Source organism: Epinephelus moara, chromosome 1 (genome assembly GCF_006386435.1).
Source record: "Epinephelus moara isolate mb chromosome 1, YSFRI_EMoa_1.0, whole genome shotgun sequence".
In the NCBI taxonomy this organism is placed as follows: domain Eukaryota; kingdom Metazoa; phylum Chordata; class Actinopteri; order Perciformes; family Serranidae; genus Epinephelus; species Epinephelus moara.
Genome location: NC_065506.1, coordinates 50,308,219 through 50,324,561, shown reverse-complemented (window position 1 = coordinate 50,324,561; position 16,343 = coordinate 50,308,219). Strand labels below are relative to the sequence as shown.

General features: G+C 40.5%; 2 protein-coding genes across 4 annotated transcripts in view; one reads left to right on the top strand and one right to left on the bottom strand.

The window, feature by feature from the left end:
- zdhhc1 (zinc finger DHHC-type containing 1) overlaps positions 1-16,343 on the bottom strand; it is a 40,369-nt gene that overhangs the window by 15,339 nt on the left and 8,687 nt on the right. For all 3 annotated transcript variants that reach the window (XM_050061432.1, XM_050061257.1, XM_050061344.1), the window contains exons 3-4: positions 3,267-3,442; positions 1,781-1,882 (exon numbers count right to left, since the gene is read on the bottom strand). In XM_050061432.1, coding sequence (XP_049917389.1) covers positions 1,781-1,882; positions 3,267-3,442 — 278 coding nt within the window. The remainder of the gene's footprint in view (positions 1-1,780; positions 1,883-3,266; positions 3,443-16,343) is intronic.
- Positions 13,947-16,313, top strand: LOC126401090 (uncharacterized). The gene is made up of 8 exons (XM_050062214.1): positions 13,947-14,007; positions 14,380-14,485; positions 14,666-14,757; positions 15,001-15,141; positions 15,488-15,548; positions 15,636-15,764; positions 15,863-15,970; positions 16,111-16,313. The coding sequence occupies exons 1-8, from the start codon at positions 13,949-13,951 to the stop codon at positions 16,186-16,188; spliced, it is 774 nt and encodes a 257-aa protein (XP_049918171.1). The 5' UTR covers positions 13,947-13,948; the 3' UTR covers positions 16,189-16,313.

The following is a 16,343-nucleotide window of genomic DNA, read 5'->3' as shown; positions in this document are numbered from 1 at the left end:
TAAGGGCGAGGAGAGGGGCTCATTTGATTGGTGTGATGTGTGTAAAACCCACTCCACGCCTTCTCTCCTCCCTCTTTCCGACTTGCGCCGGTAGGAGGGACGGAGGTGGGATAGAGGAGTAGCTGCGCCAGGCGCACGGTGTGCCAAACTTACAAAATCCGCCTGGCCACACCCAGTTGGCGAAGCGCAGGTGCGCTGCGCCCGGTCTGCGAAACTAGAGCCCCTCATCTTAGCAAACTTTACAAGTAATTGCTGTTCGCACTGTGTCAGTTTTGGAAAATCCAAACCAGTTCCATATCACCAATGTTGAGTTTTTTCTAGGGACCAACTCCTCTGTGATGTCAGCCGTGTTGCTATGTTCCCAAATACAAAGGGGGAGGGGCTACAGGATGTGTGTATGAGCCATAGAACTGTAACTCATAGATTGTGAACTGTAGCATGATATTAACCATCCCTCTTAATTGTTCATGATCTAATATCATCACACCGCCCACCCCTACTTGGATACAACGGACCATCCTTTACCAAAGAAAATAATAACATCTCAAAATGTGTTGAGGCAGCATTATTCAAAGTGACACTCCGTTCAGCTGTTCATGAGAACAAATCAATTACGCCTATGATTCATTCCAACATACTGACTGGGAGTCATGTGATCAGTCTGAGTGACAGGAGGAGGAGTTTGACTGTGACAACTGTCTGGTTTCACTCCTGTTTTAATTCTATTTCAGCTTTGATGATGACCTCATTAACCCTTTTACACTGCCGTCATACCGCCTCAACGATCTGTTTAAAAGGTATGATCACAGGATGGGGACAGAGTTGTCTCGCCTTTAGCCCGCCACGGGAAGTGACAGCATCGAAACTGTGTATAAACAGGACAGCTGGCAGTGCGGGTGGGATGTTTTGACGACGTGTCCTGTGTGCGACCCATTGCCGGAGATTTAAAGGCAAAGTCCAGGTCAGACCAAAGATTCACGATGAGATGAAACGGTTTTAGAACGTTGCAGAGAAAAACGTCAGCGGTGTGAACTGGCTGGTCTGAGCTCGACTCAAGCCGGTTGATGGTGTCACCTGACACTCAGCTGGTCAAGTCAGAACAGGATCATCTTTTCAAACAAACAAACAAACAAACAAACAAACAGTGTATCTGACAGACTGAGCTCTGTGAAGTGGTTCATGTTTCAGACCTCACTGTTTTAAAGACATAAAGTCAAAATCATAAAGTCCTGATTCACACACTGACATCACATGAAGACACATAAACATGAATCATTTCACAGCCCCAGTTTTAAATATTTCCACACGTCTCATACGGAGAGGTCAGAGGTTATTAGGACTGCAACTAACGATTATTTTCATTGTCGACTAATCTGTCAATTATTTCTTCGATTAGTCGACTAATCATTTTTATTGAAAAATGTGTTAAAATGTTGAAAGATGTCGGTCTGTCTCTCCCACACCCCAAAATTATGTCATCTAATGTCTTGTTTCGTACTCACGCAAAAGGGCTTTCGTTCAGCGTCATGGGAGAGTGTGTAAAGCTGCCAATATTTGAACGTAAGAAGCTGCAATAAGAGTATTATGGGGTACTTTTATAGTACTTCTCTATGAAACATGACTCAAACCGATTAGTTGACTACTAAAATAGTCACCGAATATTTTGATAGTCGACTAGTCATCGATTAGTCGACTAATCGTTGCAGCCCTAGAGGTTATATCAATTCTTTTTCATGAGGCCTGCTGAGCTGCTGGAGGACCACAGAAGAAGAAGACTCACTTGTAGTTTCTGCTCCCCACACAGTTGTTGAGCCAGCGACAGTGATGGTCGAAGTTAGACACACATTTGTTACAGGCGCTGCAGTGCTTCGACTTGGGACCCCTGAAACAACACACAACACACACATTGTCAGGTACACACAGCGCACACACGCACGCGCGCACACACACACACACAAACTGAAAAGATATTAATAGTTTTTTTCTGTTGCAGAACTACATATATTTATTTTTTAATTTCTGTTCAATATGAAAAATCACTGAAGACAATAATGAGGAAAAAATGTTTTCTGTGATTTCATGTGTTCATTTATAATCTCACAACAAAAACAATAATTACTAAACCACAAAAACAGATCTTTATATGTTCGATCACAGAGAAACGTGAGAAATCTGAGTTTCACGAAACTTTATTTATTTATTCATTTATTTATTTGTTTATTTATATGCATGAAATAAATATGATTTATAAAAGTATTTTCTGTTTTCATTTTTAAACTTCTGTCAGAAAACAGCCTCGTCCTAGACAGAATATTAAACTAGAATCACCACCCTGTGGTTGTGTGGCTCCGCCCCACAGCCCACACCATTGTTGTATGACCCCGCCCACCAGTCCACACCATTGTTGTATGGCTCCGCCCACCAGCCCACACCATTGTTGTATGGCTCCGCCCACCAGCCCACCCCGTGGTTGTGTAGTTGTGAACCACAACTACACGTCTGCAGGTCTGCAGGTCTGCAGGTCTGACCCACTTCTCTGCTCCTCTGGGAGGATCCAGACCACTGACCTGGTTTTATCATGCAGCTCAGGATCAGATCCATCAGGAGGATTCACATCAGACCTTCACTGAGCTGCTGGATTATTTACAGCGTGCTGCATTAAACATGGCGGCTGCTGCGAGCCAGGAGGAAGCAGCTCAGAGCGCTCTACCTGAAGACCGCTACGCCTCCTTACAGAGTCTCTTCCCTCTGCTGCAGGGGCGCTCAGGGTCTCACACTGTGGACAAACACCCAACCCCTCACCTATGGTTACCATGGATACAGTGAGTGGTTTGGGTGAGGATGAGGCTGATGTGACTGTGGACGCTGTGATTGGCTGAGGAGCTTCAGTCTGTGTTTAGATTCATGGTTACATCATTACAGTACGACCTCAGGCTCACTGACGGAGTCTCTGTTGGACCTCTTTAACTGGAACAAACAGACACTGTGTCCTCCACTGAGACACCCAGCTGGGACATGACGTCTGTCCAACACTCTGGAGGACACACACTCACCTGCTCAGGTAAACACACCTCAATCATCAGCAGGAAGCAGCACTTTGGTTCACACTGAAATATCAGATATATATATATTTATAAACCCTCATTTAATGTTGTTCAGACGCTCGTGGTCCCCTGAGGATCAAACCTGTGACACTTCAGACCACCACACAACACACAGGAAACAGTGAGTGTGTGTGTGTGTGTGTGTGTGCATCTGGTACTCACACATCCACCTGACAGAGGTAGCAGTGACAGTTCTCGATGACGTGGGCGTGTTTGGAGCGGTCGAACACGGGGACCGGACCTTTATCGCTCTTCGTCCTGACGTTGTAGTCGGCTGGGTCGATGGACACGGCCATCACATGGACACACAGGTGACACACGAACATGACGCCCGTACACTGACGCACAGATCAGGAAACTAAACGCTCACAGCTCATTCATTCATTCATTCACTCATTCACTCACTCACTCACTCACTCACTCACTCATTAACAATGTCTGTCAATCTGTTCCTACTGAAAACAAAAACCAGGCAATGACCCATCAGTCAGACTGAGACATCAGCTGTTTGGAGACATCAGCTGTCCAAATCCCAGATTTAAAGAATTAAAGCTCTCTTTAGAGTTTTTTATTGAAACAAACACAAGTTCAGTTTTTGTGTGAATCAAACCAATACACTGAACGTGTCTCCTCCCCCATAAAACATCTGCTTCAAATCCTGCTCTGTTTCTTCTTCACTGTTTGTTGGTGTGTCAGCGCCACCTGTAGCTCAAAGACAGTGTGACACCATCCTATCTCAGCTCTAATATTTACAGTTCAAGTTGTAATCAGATATTCAGAGATAAAGTCACAATATTTAAAATCAAAAGGTGTCATTTTTAGAGATGTGCTGCCGCACTACTGCACTGCAAACTGCAAACTGCAAACTGCAGCTCAGGGTTTAAAGGAAGAGTCCAACATTTAGTCTCCTCCCCCTCTCGAGGAGAGGGACCCAACTGCAGTCAAGATGGCCGACTAGGGCGCCGCCATATATCTAGTCTATACTGGAAAGTTGGAAAGTCCCAAGCGGAAGTTTCTTCTTTGCATAATTTTTTGCTTATTCGGCGGCCATAGTGATTAGCGGGTTGTGTTCAGAGAACGAGAGAACGGTAAGAAAAATAGTCTTTTAATTATCATCCAACGAGTGTGGTATGGTTTCTAAGATGTAATTCGTGCTATTTACAAATGCGATGCATCAAAGAATTAGAGTGTCATGTCTCGTGAAGGCTGTTTCTCCGCTTGACTCGATGGTCTGGGCTAACGTTAGCTTAGCCAAAGAAAGTACGCTAATGGATTTGGCAAAGTCATATATCAATTTTTTCAGAGTTTTTGGTGTGTGTATTACCCTATACACACACACGCGCGCATATTTATTTCTTACATATATATGTATGTGTGTGTATAAATACACGCGCGCATATTTATTTCTTACATATATATGTATGTGTGTGTATAAATAGATATATATATATATATATATATATATAACAGTAAGATATACACACGAACTATATATATATATATATATATATNTATATATATATGTGGCCTCTTGGACCATTTATATCAGAACTGATTACTGCTTTAGCATTAAAATATGTCATATTAAAATAGCCTATATATTATTATTATTATTACTGTCCCCTTACTGTACAAACTGTGAATAAATCTTTATTCCTGACTATGTGATGTCGCCATTAATGTGTTTCTAGTTAAAATATTGATTTTTATTATTTATTTATTTATTGTTGGTAGATTGGCTTATGGGGTGATTTTGATGGAGTAATTAAGTGAATCTTCTCATAAGTGGATGTAATATGTAGAGATGCCATCTAGGCCGTTTTTCCTCGTTTTTTTTTTTTTAAAGTCTATATTTTGCTTTACAAAAACGTGAAAAAGCAGCTGTGACCAAGCTATCACGAGGTGAGTAGCATTGTAAGCATAATTAATAGCGATATACTTCAGTTTGTCTGTGTGTTNTATTACCATCAAGGAACATATCTGTTGCCCGGACATAGAACTGTTGGCTGTTGGACTCAGGCCGTGTTATTTGCCAAAGGAGTTTTCACATGCCATTATTATGACTGTGTACCTGTGTAACTTTATCCCTCCTCATCCTCATCCATCCTTCAATCATGTCACCGTGGCAATGACACTTTGGTTTTTTTTACACTAGTATGTGTGCCACTGCTGTATATATTGTTGCATATATTCATATTCTATTGTATTGTATATATTGTTGTACATTTTATATTTCTATATGTTATATATTATACTACAGTCTTTGTTGAATAGGAGCAACTGTAACACTAACAATTTCCCCCCGGGGATCAGTAAAGTATTTCTGATTCTGATTCTGATATATTCTTTTCTTCCAGATGCACCCTTCTATAATGGAAAAAGGCAACAGGCTGAAATGCACAACCATGTCGCCATCTGTGTTTGCGTGTCCTCTCTGCCCCAAATTCACGACCAAAAGTGAAAGTGTCATCCAGAGGCACATGGTAAATCATGAGGCAAATGCAATGCATTTCAAGGGTATGCTCATCAAAACATCAAAAAAAAAAAAAAAAAAAAAAATCTGTGCACACCTGAGTGTGTGACAGGTGCGTCAGAGGAAATTTCAACTCGAAGAACAATTAGGGAGACTCCCACACACTGTCTCGCTTTGTCTTGATTTATTGAATAAACGACGTTTCGGTCTGAACGACCTTCATCAGTATTGAATAAACGACGTTTCGGTCTGAACGACCTTCATCAGGTATACTTGCAGCCTGCAAACATTTCTACACATGTGCACGACTTAATGTAGCACTGTTATGTCTGTTGTATAACTCTACTTCCCTACCTCGTGCAATACTGTATGTTTACACTGTTTTTTTATCTCTATGCAATATTTATTCCACTGTGTATCGCACTGTAAAATCTCGCTGCTAATATTCTGTGCAATCCGTAAATGTAAACATAGTTTACATTGCTTACATGGCTTAGTATGTACATTGCTTAGTATTTTTATTTTTAATGCTACACACCATGTGTGTATTGTACAACTCTGTACACAATTATCCTGCACATATATCCATATCTCTCCCATATATATGTACAAGTGAAAGGTGTATATACTGTAAGTAGTCTTGTGTGTATAGCCCTGCCCATTTAGTACTTTATATTTTATATTTTATATTCGTTATATTTGTATATCTTTGATTCTGATATGTATATACAAATGTTCTGATTTTTAGCTTAATTGTATAAGTATCCTACTGTCACTTTCTCCTTCCTATCTGTACAGCTTGAGCTGCTGTGACAAGTGAATTTCCCCAGTGTGGGATCAATAAAGTTTTATCTTATCTGATCTTATCTTATATATAACAACAAGACTGCCTACATTTCTAAACATCCAATCAGAGGACTAATGAAAACAATCAACACCTGTAACAAATTTAGGTGTCATCAGCTGGACTGCAAGGCCGGAGCTGTTTTATTCACATTGGATGTTCCTGAAATCTGTTGATAAAATTAATTGTCAAAACTGAAGTAATTGTACTTCATGACAAAAGTGGCACAGTCTATGAGGAACTGGTTAGGGGGGTTTTCTACAGAATCTCGGTTCTCCAAGTAGGAGCTCAAGGACTCTAGACCCTCTTCATGTGGTATATTGGTGTAGAGGCTAGCAACATCCAATGTGAATAAAACAGCTCCGGCCTTGCAGTCTGGCTGATGACACCTAAATTTGTTACAGGTGTTGATCGTTTTCATCAGTCCTCTGATTGGATGTTTAGAAATGTAGGCAGTCTCATTGCTATATATGTGTAGAAATGTTTGCAGGCTGCAAGTATACCTGATGAAGGTTGTTCAAATGGAAACATCGTTTATTCAATAAATCAAGACAAAGCGAGACAGTGTGCGGGAGTCTCCCTAAGGGTATGTTCATGAAAAGTATCTTTTTGAGATCATATGCCTTCACATGTAATTTTGAATGATACTTGTGTTTTTGCATGTCTAAGGTCATATTTCAACCAGTGTTACACTGCAGTGTTCCCCAACCCTGGTCCTCAGGGACCCCTGCCCTGCACGTTTTGGATGTTTCCCTGCTCCAGCTCACCTGATTCTAATGATCAGGTTGTTATCAGGCTTCTGCAGAGGCTGGATGACGAGCTGATCATTTGAATCAGGTGTGTTGGAGCAGGGAAACATCTAAAACATGCAGGGCAGGGGTCCCTGAGGACCAGGGTTGGGGAACACTGTTATACTGGGTTGCACTCCTTCGAGGTCTGTGCATAAGTTTAGCACAGAAAGCAGTTACTTTCAAGAGATCCCTACTTGTAGCACTCACTGGAGTTGTTTCACTTTTTGATATAGACATAACTGTTTAAAGTAAGAAAAAATACACTTGTATATACTCTATAGGATGTTAAGTAAATAATTGTTTCTCAGGTACTATATGATTTTTAAGACAAATTACTCTCCCTTTTTAGAAAAGATCATCTGCAGATGCAATCTGCCCTGCAGAGATGGAGGCCATTTTCACTGTCCATTTTGTGGAACTACAATAATCCGGAAAGACGCCATTACAACACATCTTATAGAGTGCAAAAATAAATGTGATATGGCCCAACTCAAATCGGTTCCACCTTCTCAACCGCCCTCACCAGAGACCCACCCCACTGTTTTATCATCAATGAGTGTGGAACATTCATACTCACTTCCACCTTCTGTGTCAGCCGTGAAAATGGACCATTCCTACACACAAACAGCATCCCCAAAGACCCCTGCAGTTGCCACAGATTTCAGAAAAGAACAAAAAGCTCCAGCAGAGCCAGAAGAGCCAGATCTCTCTCAGTCACCCCCAGCTACAACCTCAGAGGATCCCATTGCTCCAGAGGAAGAAGTAACTAGGGATGTGCCACCAACCCATTTGAAGTGCCCGCACTGCCCAGTTGTTCTGTACAAGAGGAATTTGTTTTTACATATTAAAAGAAAACATGGCCAAGCAAAAGACGTAACAGCACAATCTCACTTACAAAGTACATCTGTTGACCAAAGTAACGGCCTCTATGCCGTCAGAAAAACTTGCAGAGGATTCAGTGTTCCAGTGCATGTGCAGCGCAAGACATGGGGACAGCAACATGTGACGAGATGTGAGATGGAGGATTGCCGGCAATACCACCTGCTTGCACAGCGAAGTGGCCTCTCTCACAGCTTGTGCCATCACATCCGTTCATTAGATTATTGTAACACCACTGCCAGTGAGGAACAACTGGACCACCAAGTCCTCCAGGAAATGGTGGAAAACCGTTTTTTTGCCGACTCCCACGCAGCAGTGTGCAAAACAAGGCAACGAGAAGCAGAAGAAGCACATGTCCCCTTGTCTGTCCTCGTTGACCTTACTGGTTCTAAAAATCATATCTGCCTTTCCATTCATGAACCGAAATTACACCATTATAGCACTTTAGGGAGAGTCTTTGTAACACATAACATTAAAAAAAACACCTGGCATTGTCCCTGCGCCAAGGGAGAGACTGTGCCACCAACCACCACATCAGCAACGACAACTCACTCTGTCAGTCACCCCACTGCAGATATGGAGAGAAGTGTGAGGTACGTCTACAAGTACAAAAAAATACCATCCACTCTCCCTGAAGAAGTGACAGCCCGCAGAGATCCAACAGATTTCCCTCAGCAGTTGTTTCCAAATGAAACAACTTGCAAGCTCTGTGAAGACAATCCAAAACTGGAGGAGGCTGTTCAAATAACCAACAAAGCCACAGTAGTTGGCATGGAAGGGTTAATACAGAGTAAGTTCAATACATTTTTAGATTGATCATGTACAGTTAATTTGAAATTTATATTATGTTTGTTTTTATGTGTGTTTCAGACATCTCAACTTACAGTAGAAGATGCACCAAATGTCAGATGGTGTACAGATACCAGGAGTGGACAGATGGACTCCATAACTTCAATGACTGTGTCATCATTACACTGCAGCTATGTCTGTACTTGAGGCACAATCTCCAGGTGTGTGTGAAACCACAAACCATACAAGGTGTTACTCATGTTGCCACAAACGTATAGCTTTAATTTGCCATGATCCTAAATTTGTTTTCCAAAATGATTGTTTTTTTCAGCTAATGTGGTTTGTTTGGCACATATCATATGTACTTTGACAATTATTTTCTGTTGAAAATATACTTTTTGCAGCCATTTACAGCTGTAAATGTTCAGGTACAGTGATAGCAGGGGTTACTCTTACTAGTTTGAATTCATAATTATCTGAGTATTTTTATCATTCAAAATATTTTCCTGTTACTCTTCTGTTTTTACTATAGAATCATGTGTCTGTGTCTCGAGTCATCAGCGCCCTTGAGAGTTTGCTGAAGGTTAAGTTTCCAGCCGGTGACCTAATTTTTCAAGGATACTGCCAGTTCGAAGCTCTTTGCGACACAGAGTACAAATACTTTTGTGTCAATTGTGGCTTCTACCCTCCTGTGGTGGTTATGGACCTCCATAGAAAAGGAGTATTCAGTTTTGAGGGTATGACTCCCATTCAGTTCCACCTATATACATACCTTGTTAAAAATTTGATTGTTGTGACTAAAGATTTATTTACAAAAGTATCTTTCATTTAAAAGTATTTGTATCTTGTGCTCATCAATTTCAGTTAGTGAGCTTGAACAACCAAGAGAGGACTTTAATGGTGAACACGACATAGCTGCATTCTGGGATTCTGTTGATCTTCACATGATCAGCCGAGGATTTTTTGACTGTAAGTCTGTCTAGATGTTAAAAATCAAAAAAGTTTCACAGGTGATTGTGTATGCTTCTCCTCAGAATTAACATTATTTAAATTTGTGTTTTTCTTGAAGCCCCTGCACAGAACCCATTTGTAGTAAAACCAAAATATGACAACTGGGCACCTTGGATTGGAGGTGAGACCCGTAAAGGCAACACAGTCCTCAACACAGAGTTTGAGAAGGTGCCATTGCAGAGGTCCTCCGGTAACCCTGAGCTAGGTGATCTAACAGAGGACCGCTTAGCAGATGAGCTGCTAAAGCAAAAGGTACAGTGAACTTTTTTGGTTATGCTTATTTTTATTTAAATACACTTGCACATGATAAATCTATGTCCTTTGTTATGTTGCATATCAGAGGAATAATGAGAAATGCATTTTATACCAAAGTAAAGTCATGTCTTTTTTTTAGTTTTGTCCTCTTACCCAAACAAGGCAAAACAATGATCGTGAATCCAGATTAATTTTAATGCCATGAATAAGTTGACTTTTTTTACTCAATGCCACAGAGTGATATATTTTATTGTCTCAATATAATGTGACCTAGGTATCCACTATTCGAAAACTGTGCAAAAGCTGCAACATGGATACAAAGGGGTCTCGTATGGATCTTATTAACCGGTTACGGGAGGAGATGAAAAGCAGGAAGGCCTACGACAAGGTCTTTCAATCCATTTGGGGAGCCTCTGGTGAGTGTGGAAATGTGAAATTATTACAATAAGTTCTTCAAATACAGAAAGAAGTTTGACTAAATATTTATTTTGTATTCTCATAGGTGGATGGTCTGTCATTATGTGCCCCCATGGAATAGTGTACAGTGTGAAGTTCAACCTCAGAGCAGAAAGCCCCAGGGATTTTGCTGACCTCTTACTATCATGGAAGCATTTCCCGAATGTCTGTGTTTATGACTTTGCTCGTGGACTGGTGGCCCATGCAAATTTGAGAGTGTCAGACAACCCTCCATTCCAGCCCTTTGAAGGAAGGCTCACTGAGCCCACAAACGAGAATGTTGAAGCTGCTGGCCATGGAAACCTCAAAGTACATCTCCCGTGGCTGGTTGATAAACCTGAGAACCCAGAATCAAATGGCCATACTGTTACAGGCTCCAGGGAACACTATGTCCTGTATGATAAATTTCATCAGGCTAACACGAAAGACCCACAGGATTTGCTCAGAAGGATCCAAATAGTTCCAGAACTTCAGGCCACCTTAAACAGTCAGGTTGCTGAGCAACTCTTTGCTTCTCTGCGAAAAAACAACTACTTTTTGAATAACATGGGGCCTTCTGCTCACATATTCCTGATGTGCAACCTCCTCGAACACAAAAACAACCAGCAAAATGAGAAACTGCTGAAGCGTCAGTTAAGAAGGGGTCTACAACTTCAACAGCTGCACAATATTACCCTGTCAGACTTGGGCCAAGTGATACTAGGTTAATGTCAAACTTTAACTTTATCTTACACAGTAACATTAACTTCACTTTCATGAAATCATTTGACAATTTTATGATTTTGTTATTGTATTGTGTCTTTCTAACCTAACCTTTAGGTCCACAAACTTTGCCTGACACTAATGGTGGTGTGTCAGCAGAGCCACAGCAAACAGATGGAGGAACTCTTGACACAGGTACATCTGTGCCCAACTACAGCTGAAGCAGTAATTAAATTATTCAAGTTTATTTCATCACAGTGTTACATCTCCTTGTCTTTAGAAAACACATTCATTGAAGAGGAAACAGTCATCAGCTGTGAAGCTCCACCCAAGGCCTCAAATGAAGGACCATGCTGTGGGCCTCACTGCAAGTGTGACAAACTTGGACTTGGTGGAAGCCAAACGGTCCTCCTGGTCAATTACCTTGCATCAGGATCAAGACAAAGTGGTAATCCCTTTTTTTTTTTTTTTTTTTTTAGCTTTTGTATGTGCATGGGCAGGGTCATGAATGAAAACTTGAAGTAGGTGTTACAGTTGTATTTAACAAGTGGTTTGTTTTTTCCAGCTCAATTATGTTTTGGACACAAACAGACCAGGCAATGAGCTGATTGTCCGCACATTTAAAACTTGCCTGACTCGATGGGACTTCTTGACACTGGGCCTGCAGAAAGAGATGGAGTCCACTGTAAGTAAATTATACTACATAGTGCTATGAATAATTATACTACATAGTGCTATGAATACAGTATCAGTGTGTTTATTTTACAATTAACAAAATTATTATTATCATAGATTGGGAATGCCTGCTTCGAAATGATGGAGAAGATTGTTCTTTCCAAGGTACTATATTATCAGTGAAACAACTTATGAATAAAACAGAATGTCAGAAATTTCCTGAGTGACATTGGCTTTCACTCTTTGTCATGGAAAACAAGTTATGAAGTTTGCCATTACTGGGTATACATATTTTTGAATGAAATTCTTTTTGTGTTTCAATGCTTGATCAGGGGAAGAATGTCTATATTGCAGATCTATACGTCTGTCCCACCTGGCTACCACCTCACAATAATGATCCGATGGCAAGTCTACCTGTAAGTATGCGCCATATATGTTAGATATATGATGCCATGCTGGAGTTCAACACATTACTATTAAATCTTTCATTGTGAATATCTTATCTATTGTGAAGAGTCAAGCCCATCAGAAGGATGCCATTTTGATCCCACTGTGGACACCTGGTCATTACCAGATATGTGTGAGTATCTGTACATAAATTCTTCAGAGGTTATTGGAAACATATTTATTTCTTTTAATATTGACAACTTTATTCAAGTGTGTCTTGTGACAATAATAGCAAACTATTATTCTTGTCTTTTATTTGTATGTTGTCATTTTGTTCTCAGTACTCAAAATTGCTCCAAGTTCATCCTGGGGCACATGTACCTCCATCTAGGAAACAGTAATGTGAAGCACTGTAGCATAATACTGTTTTTACCTGTTGATCTAAAAACAAAGGCTGTCCTCTTTAGGTCATCAAGCCAGCTCAGAAAGAGATCCTCTTTCTCGACTCCCTTTTTGCAAAGAGCGTGTCAGGATTTAGAGGCCAGCAGTATATGCCAATTCTGAGGTTACACACAGAAAACAATTTGGATTTGGTCACGTTCCTATGGCCTTTACATTTTATTTGGTCACGTTCCTATGGCCTTTACATTTTATTTGGTCATGTTCCTATGGCCTTTACATTTTATGTGGTCATGTTCCTATGGCCTTTACTTTTTATTTGGTCACGTTCCTATGGCCTTTACTTTTTATTTGGTCACGTTCCTATGGCCTTTACATTTTATGTGGTCATGTTCCTATGGCCTTTACATTTTATGTGGTCATGTTCCTATGGCCTTTACTTTTTACAGTGTAAAGAGAAACTTTGTGAACCCTATGGAATTACCTGGTTATCTGCATTAATTGTGGTTCAATCTACATCTAAGTCATGTGCTTGTCAATGTGTGTCAGTGTGCCTAAACTTATACCATACAAACAGTTATACGGCATTATTTATTAAACATCCACAATCCTAGTGGAAAAAGTAAGGTTTCACATACTTTCTCTTGCCACTGTATTTGGTCACGTTCCTATGACCTTTGCATTCTTAATAATTGTTGTGGATGTTGGCTTTTTTCTGATTTTTGTCATTATCACAAATGTATTTCCCCTCTTAAATGTACAGGAATATTGCTCAGAAGATATGTGCAGGTCAATGGACAGAGAAAACGGGCAAGGACTTGAAGGTATTTATATTCGACCTAGCTCACACTTGACATGTGTGAGTGATGACACTATTAACGTTTGCTTTTCTTAAATCAGGGCTTTCCCAGACAAGACTTTGGCTCAGACTGTGGCATATTCATGTTAATGGTAGGTCATAACAAGCTGTGGTGTGAATATGATGAAGTATTTGAACCCACTTTCAACATGCTCATTTTCATCAAGTCTTGTCTTATTTGTTACAGTCTGCCTTGTACGTTGCCCTAGATGCACAGTTTGACTACACAATTGTAAGTACATTTCAACATGGAAAATGTCATCTTCAAGGTTGTATTTGGTGTTGTGCACTAAAGTGAAATACTAACAACAATTTCAGCTCGACATGCCTGTTTTACGGAGATGGTGGTGCCTGTTGCTTTTGGAAAACAACACCTTGAACAGGTAGAAATAAGTATTCAGTAGATAAGATGGCCTAATGAACGTTGGTAGCCATTTCTATTTTTCCATTGTGTGTTTGTTGGTTTGTTCATTCATGTATTATGTACATGCAAGTGCTGACCTCGGGCCCTTCTTTATTTCAAACTATTTTCTCATTTGTTATTCTGTTATTGCTATTGACTGATTGTGTCATTGCTTTACCTATTGTCTGTTGCACACCAAGCATGTTTTGGGTTTACTTGGATCTTGAAGAGGCACTGTAAAGTCATTTGATACATGCTTGGCTTAAATGGATATGTTCATACACAAACTGTACTGGACTGGAGTAGAAGAAGCTCAACTTCCTTGTATTTGTAAGCTATAATGTCATTATAGTTATGGAAAAGTCTTTGCCCACTGGACCAAGGAATGCCAGGAGCTCCTTGAGGGAAAGCATGCTCCAGTCTTCAGGCTGAAGAGGAAGGCTGAGCAGGACACTGAGGTTAGTTATCAAGAAGGATCTTAATACATATAACTGAAGTTTTAATGTTATTAAAAACAGTTTAACACATGATTGCCTCTGTTAGAGTCCTTCAAAATGCACAAGGTTATCTGGATTACATTTGCCATGACCAATTTGCCAGATAGCCATGGATGTAATTCTGCAAATTGACTTGTCCAGGAAACCATGGCAGAGAGGGCCTCTGATGAAGAGTGTGCATGGCTGACCCAGAGAGATTCTGTTTTCCAGACATCACGAAACACAGGACAGAGGTTGGTTTGAGACTTAATTTAAGAAATGAAAACTTCAAGGTCTGTTCAGTATTTTTTAAGGAAGTGACTAGGACTATGTTTAGTTTTTATAGATAAATCTGGGAGGAAATGATTCATGCATTCAAATGCATTCACATACACTGTATAAGGATAACAATTGGATGGTATGTGTGTTTTAATTTCAAAAATGTCTTTCATGTGGTTAGACTGTTATACCCAGATGCTGAGTCTTCATGTGGTTAGACTGTTATACCCAGATGCTGAGTCTCTGGAATGGATCCAGTGCCAGATGTGCAAGGGCTGGCTGCACAAAGAATGTGCGGGAAAAGATATCAACGATGACTCATTCAACTGTGGATGCACAGATATCAGTGAACGACCAAGGTAAGACGACATTTACTATTTTAATATCTGTACATAGTGTCACTCGAAAAATAACAGAAGCAAAGAAGGAAAAGAAGAACACGTAGCTGACACAATACGCCTTCACTTTTCTAACAAAGGCTTGACGAATGTTTATTTAAATACTGTGAGAAAATGCCAGTTTAGGGAGAATTATTGAGAGGAATTATTAACTCCCAATATCACCTGTTATTACAGTAGTGTTAAAAATAATATCTGTGTGCTGTCCATGTCAAATGATTGGACAACAATTCCTGGAATCACTGTAGCTGAGTAGTCCAGTTTTTGCAGCTGCTGGCAGTCCAAATTTTTTCATCTTTTTCTGCAGCATCATGGATACTGTTGAGAAAGGACGGATTCTGGCAGTGTTTTCCAAGACACAGATCAAGGTAACTTTTGAATAGACTGTGCTTTTAGTAGTTAAAGTCTCTCGTACTTCTCTGATTACATGTTCACCTTTTACTCTTTGGTTTCAGAGCTTACATGATGATCTCATCAATGGAAGCATCCGTTCGAACAGGATGTATCTTTGGCAGGATCCCTCCACCTCAATTAACCTCAAACAGCATCTAAAGCTAAGGGCGCTGAATTTTAGTGACCAGCGGGTAAATGAAAATGCCATCAGTCATGTGTATGTGTGTTCACAGAGATAACATTAAAAAATTGAATGAATTTGTTTATTTTGTCCTTTTCTTTTCAATAGATCTTTGAGCTCCTGAGGATGATTGAGGAGGCCACAGGCATAGGAGAAAAGATAAAGAGAGGGGAGATAGGACTCCTGGATTTTGTCTTTGATGTGATGCTCCCAGAGGTAAGAAGGTCAATCTGGCTTGCTTGGGAAATGGAAGGACATTATTGGATGGTCAATTTATTCCTTTGGAAAGCATAAAAACAAGAGTGCAGCCTTTACAGCATCACAAGGTATGATTGGATCATGTAACTATTTTTCAGATATTGATCAAAATCCTTCAAGAAGGCATGACGAGGCTGAAGGCAGAGATCACGATGGCCAGTGGCAGCCTCTTTTAAGCCCCTCCACCACCACCTGCTACCACCCACCCCCAAGAGATCACGATGGCCAGTGGCAGCCTCTTTTAAGCCCCTCCACCACCACCTGCTACCACCCACCCCCAAGAGATCACGATGGCCAGTGGCAGCCTCTTTTAAGCCCCTCCACCACCACC

Excerpts from the sequence above, each read along its gene's own strand:
- LOC126401090 (XM_050062214.1), top strand. The coding sequence starts at position 13,949 with ATGCCTGTTTTACGGAGATGGTGGTGCCTGTTGCTTTTGGAAAACAAC. Across the intron at positions 14,486-14,665 it reads AGGCTGAGCAGGACACTGAG|GAAACCATGGCAGAGAGGGC; the intron begins GTTAGTTATCAA and ends TGACTTGTCCAG. Across the intron at positions 15,971-16,110 it reads TTGATGTGATGCTCCCAGAG|ATATTGATCAAAATCCTTCA; the intron begins GTAAGAAGGTCA and ends ACTATTTTTCAG.